This window comes from Lutzomyia longipalpis, chromosome 4 (assembly GCF_024334085.1).
Source record: "Lutzomyia longipalpis isolate SR_M1_2022 chromosome 4, ASM2433408v1".
NCBI lineage: Eukaryota > Metazoa > Arthropoda > Insecta > Diptera > Psychodidae > Lutzomyia > Lutzomyia longipalpis.
The window spans coordinates 8,334,810-8,338,912 of record NC_074710.1 but is presented as its reverse complement, the minus strand read 5'-3'; the positions used below and the strand labels follow the sequence as shown (position 1 = coordinate 8,338,912).

The window sequence follows — 4,103 nt, the reverse complement described above, 5'->3', positions numbered from 1 at the left end:
TTTTGTTTTTCAAATTAAATTAATCTTCGTGGATAGAAATTGAATGAAGAAAATGGTCAACATCAAATAGGATTTATCAACATTTTTTTTCTTTTATAATTAATTGTACATCCAATAGATATTTTTTTCTAGAATTTTTTTTTAACATATTTTTCCTAATTAGTAAGTAAACAGATTTTTTTCTTTAATAATCTTTTTCTTTTGAATCTTTAACAACGAATTACATTGAGAATTTTGTAGTTAATTTTTTATATAATCGTGTTTTTGATCCCATTTTATTTATCAGAATATTCTCAGTTTTTCTTTTTTTTTATTTAATTTAATAATTTCATAGAAAGACGTGAAGATTCGGAAAGGAATATTTTATCAAAAACAAATTCTTGATTTTTTCTTAATAAAATTTTCTTTCACGAATAGTATGTACCCTCAATTTTGTCCCATATTTAGTACACACACCACAATCTCTCCACTTGTGTCTCCACTAATGTTTCTTACATCACATTCATAAAATATGCCATTGGTGTCGAGGATAGAGAGAATAGTGAGGCGACAGAGTCGATAAAGTAGTTTTCTAGGCGGACAAAATGCGCGGGAAGTTCGAAAAAGTCTACAAATCTTCATCTTTAGGTGCATGCGGAGCATTTTTTGTCTTTCCCTCATCCTGAATTTGGTCCGTGTAGTCACTCTCATCCTCCGACTCAGCATCATCCTCATCCTCTGTCACCGTAGTCTTCACCTTATGCTCAGGCTGATCGTCAGCCTTTTCGGATCTCTTGGCAAGGGATCCATTCTCTTTGTATCCCATATGATCCTCATCGAGGGAGAGAATCTCATTTAGGGGCTTCCGCAGGCCACGGCGTGCTTGATCGCACAAACGGAAAGCCTCGAGGAATTCATTGAGATCCACAAGCCCATCCTTGTTGATATCCATCATTTTGCACATGTCCAGAAGTTCCGCCTCCGTGCCATGCTCCGGAAGATGCTTGTGGAGGATGTGGCATGCCTCACCGAATTCTTCGAGGGAAATATGACCCGAATTGTCCTTATCGAGGATACGGAAAATTGCCTCTAGACTTGTCTTATTCCGATAAAGCGACTCTGCCACTGATGCAGATCCTGGGTTACTTTTCTGCAAAGGTGACAGGAGAAAATATTAATTGTCAATTTTTATCTGTCGTCTCTCTTCGAAAATTTTCGTATGTCAAGATGACAAATAATTTATTTTCTTACTGTCACAATAACAAAAAAATATTAAATGTCAATGTTTGTCAATGTTGTCTTACAGTATGTGAAGAGAAAAGAGAAAATAGCTAAATTTGCTTGTTAACAGAATTTGAAAAAAAAAATAAACGTCACATTGTAACTGTCAAGATGACTAAAGGAACTCTTTTAACACGTCAAGAGACAAGAGAAAATATTTACTGGTAATTTTTATTTGTCAAAATGACAAGAAAAAGTATTAAACGTCAATTTTAATGTCAAGATGTTTATTTTCAAGTGTCAAAACGACAAGTCAAAAAGGAAGTGTCAATTTCTATCATATTTAAATGATTTAAATTCAAATTCATCAACTGATAGTTCAGTATCTTCAAAAACTCGCAGAACTTTTCTAGAAGTTATTTAAGAAAAAAAAATGAAAGAAAATACATAAAAACTCTTTAGCTTGCATCCCATTTGATTGCTATCAATTGAATAAAAATAAATTCAGCGGAGAAATATGCAAATATGATAAAACTTTGTGCTCTCAAATATCTCCACAAAATTTAATCTAAAAAGGTTATTTCCTTAGAATTTCCTTAGTTTTTCTTGAGATTTAAAGTGCGTCAAATGCAGGAGTTTTTCGTGGTATAAATCCCATTTTAGTTTCGCTCTGCGTACAATGGCATCCACCATCTGTTTCACTAACCAAATTGAATTCAGCGCGTGAGATTTTTCTCCCTTCTTCAAAGGGGGTAATTATCCGGTAAAAATTTGGACACTTTTTTTTTTGGAAAAATAAGTTATTTTGGAAAATAATTAAATATAGTGCGCTATGATTACATTTCTAATGCGCTTTGTGCAGTTTCTACAAAATTTATAAATTTTCTTTTACCTACACTTATTGCGATATTTACATAAAAAATATTTTGTATAGTTTTTGGAATCGAAGATTTTACTTTTTTCTACAAACAGGTATTCAAAAAATATATAAAAAGTAAATACCTAGTTTTTCAAAAGGTTAAGAAATAAAATTTTTTAGCGAATATTTGGAAATATTCGTTTTTTTACAAATAATCACGATAAATTGTAGTTTCCCAAGGAGAGAAATCGCTTGAAAATAGGGAAAATTTTCGAAAATCCGTCGGCAGGGATAGGGCGAGAATTGGTCAAAATTTCGACGCCTTGACGAAAATGGGGAATAAAAATCCCAATTTTTCTGTCGAAAGTTCGTCGAAAGCATCTTCCCTATTTCTGCCCAATTGAGAAGCTGATGTCGAAACGTGGCCGACCATATTTCGACGGACCGTCGAAATAGGGCAGAAATAGGGAAAATTTTCGAAAGCATGTCGACATGTACTGCCTTGATTTCCTCATTATTCTTCTCTTTCTCTCCAATGATATTCAATTCAAACAACATATTTTTTCTGCTCTTTTCACACATCACATGATTATATTGGGGCCTCCATGGCGTTATTTTACATGACAACAATAAAATGCCAAGACAAAATGGAACACGATATTAATAAATATTAATATTTTTATATTGCGACTTATCTTGACGCTTGGTCTTTGGAAAACCATGCCACACCCTTTTCCCGACGGGAATATTTGCCATAGGCGATAAAATGCCATTGCATTTCACAAATTTAATTTTTAATTATATTTTAATTGCACATAAAAAATGAAATTTTCCAAAACCTTGTTGAAAGTATTTTTAAAATTTCTTTACACATCCTGAAACATGTTGGTCAACATATTTTGTATGCAAAAGTATCAGATAATTAATAAATCGAATTTAATTTTAGCAAGTAAATTTTTGATTTGCCGCGCACGAATAAGTACGCCATTGAGCTCATTAACCTCTAAACCTTAAAGTCCATCTGTTGACAAAATATGAAATCAAAAATTTGGAGAAGGGCAGAAATTGGGAAGAAATAGGGCAAAAATTGGGAAGATTGTCGAAAGCATGTCGAATATCAGTCGACAAGCGGCCTAATTTTTTTCCCAATATTAAAGGAAATGGAGGAAGGAAAAACTTCGACAGACTGTCGACACCCAATTCCCTATTGGGAAGAGGGTCGAAACTTTTTCGAAATATTTTCCACTTGGGCTGCCCAATTTTTTTACTTAAAAATAAGGCAGAAATTGGGCTGATTGATAGGGAAATATCCCGAATATATTTCGAAAGATGATTTCCTTCCAAAATAGGGCAGCTACTTTCGACATATTTTGGAAATTATTTCGAAATAGGGCAGCATTTGGGAAAGTAGTTCTCGTTGGGAATTATAACAGTTATTTATATATTTTAAAATTTATAACAAACACTAATAAACACAAATATTCTTGAATATTCGGCACAGAAACGAATATTTGTGAATATTCGCTAAAGCAGATTTATTTTTAAATATTCGCTATGAACTACAAATATTTAATTCTAAAAATTTGTTACAAAACACGAATTTTTCTACATATCCGTTTAATAATTAATATTTCTAAACATTTGTTACACTATAGATCAAAAATTCCTGAATATCCAACAAATGCGAATCTTTCTTAATTCTCTAAAACCATGATTTTTTAAAATCAGTTTGAAAAACTCAATTTTTCACTACCCTCATCACCCATTTGTATAATATTAGTTCTATTCTACAGTTGTAAAACTTTAAAAGTTTCATTGAAAAGAGAACAGTGAGAGCTAGAAAAAATATCTTTGTTAAGTTTTCTGGTCCTTTGTTGCCTTAACTTTGCTTTCACTTTGGCGCAAAATTCTCTTTGAATTCCAACAATACGATAAAACTGAATGCAGCATTTTACTTTACGCTTTTTTCCGTCAAAACTCTAAAAGGAAAAATGCTCATCTTGATAATTGACAACTAAAGTGGTAGAGTAATAAAAAAAATTGA

At 32.2% G+C, this 4,103-nt stretch overlaps 1 protein-coding gene across 1 annotated transcript in view; it reads right to left on the bottom strand.

Moving 5' to 3' along the window:
- LOC129796070 (serine/threonine-protein phosphatase rdgC) overlaps positions 1–4,103 on the bottom strand; it is a 45,013-nt gene continuing 40,910 nt past the window's right edge. The window contains exon 12 of the mRNA XM_055837774.1: positions 1–1,129. Within this exon, the coding sequence (XP_055693749.1) occupies positions 608–1,129 (522 nt within the window). The 3' untranslated portion in view covers positions 1–607. The remainder of the gene's footprint in view (positions 1,130–4,103) is intronic.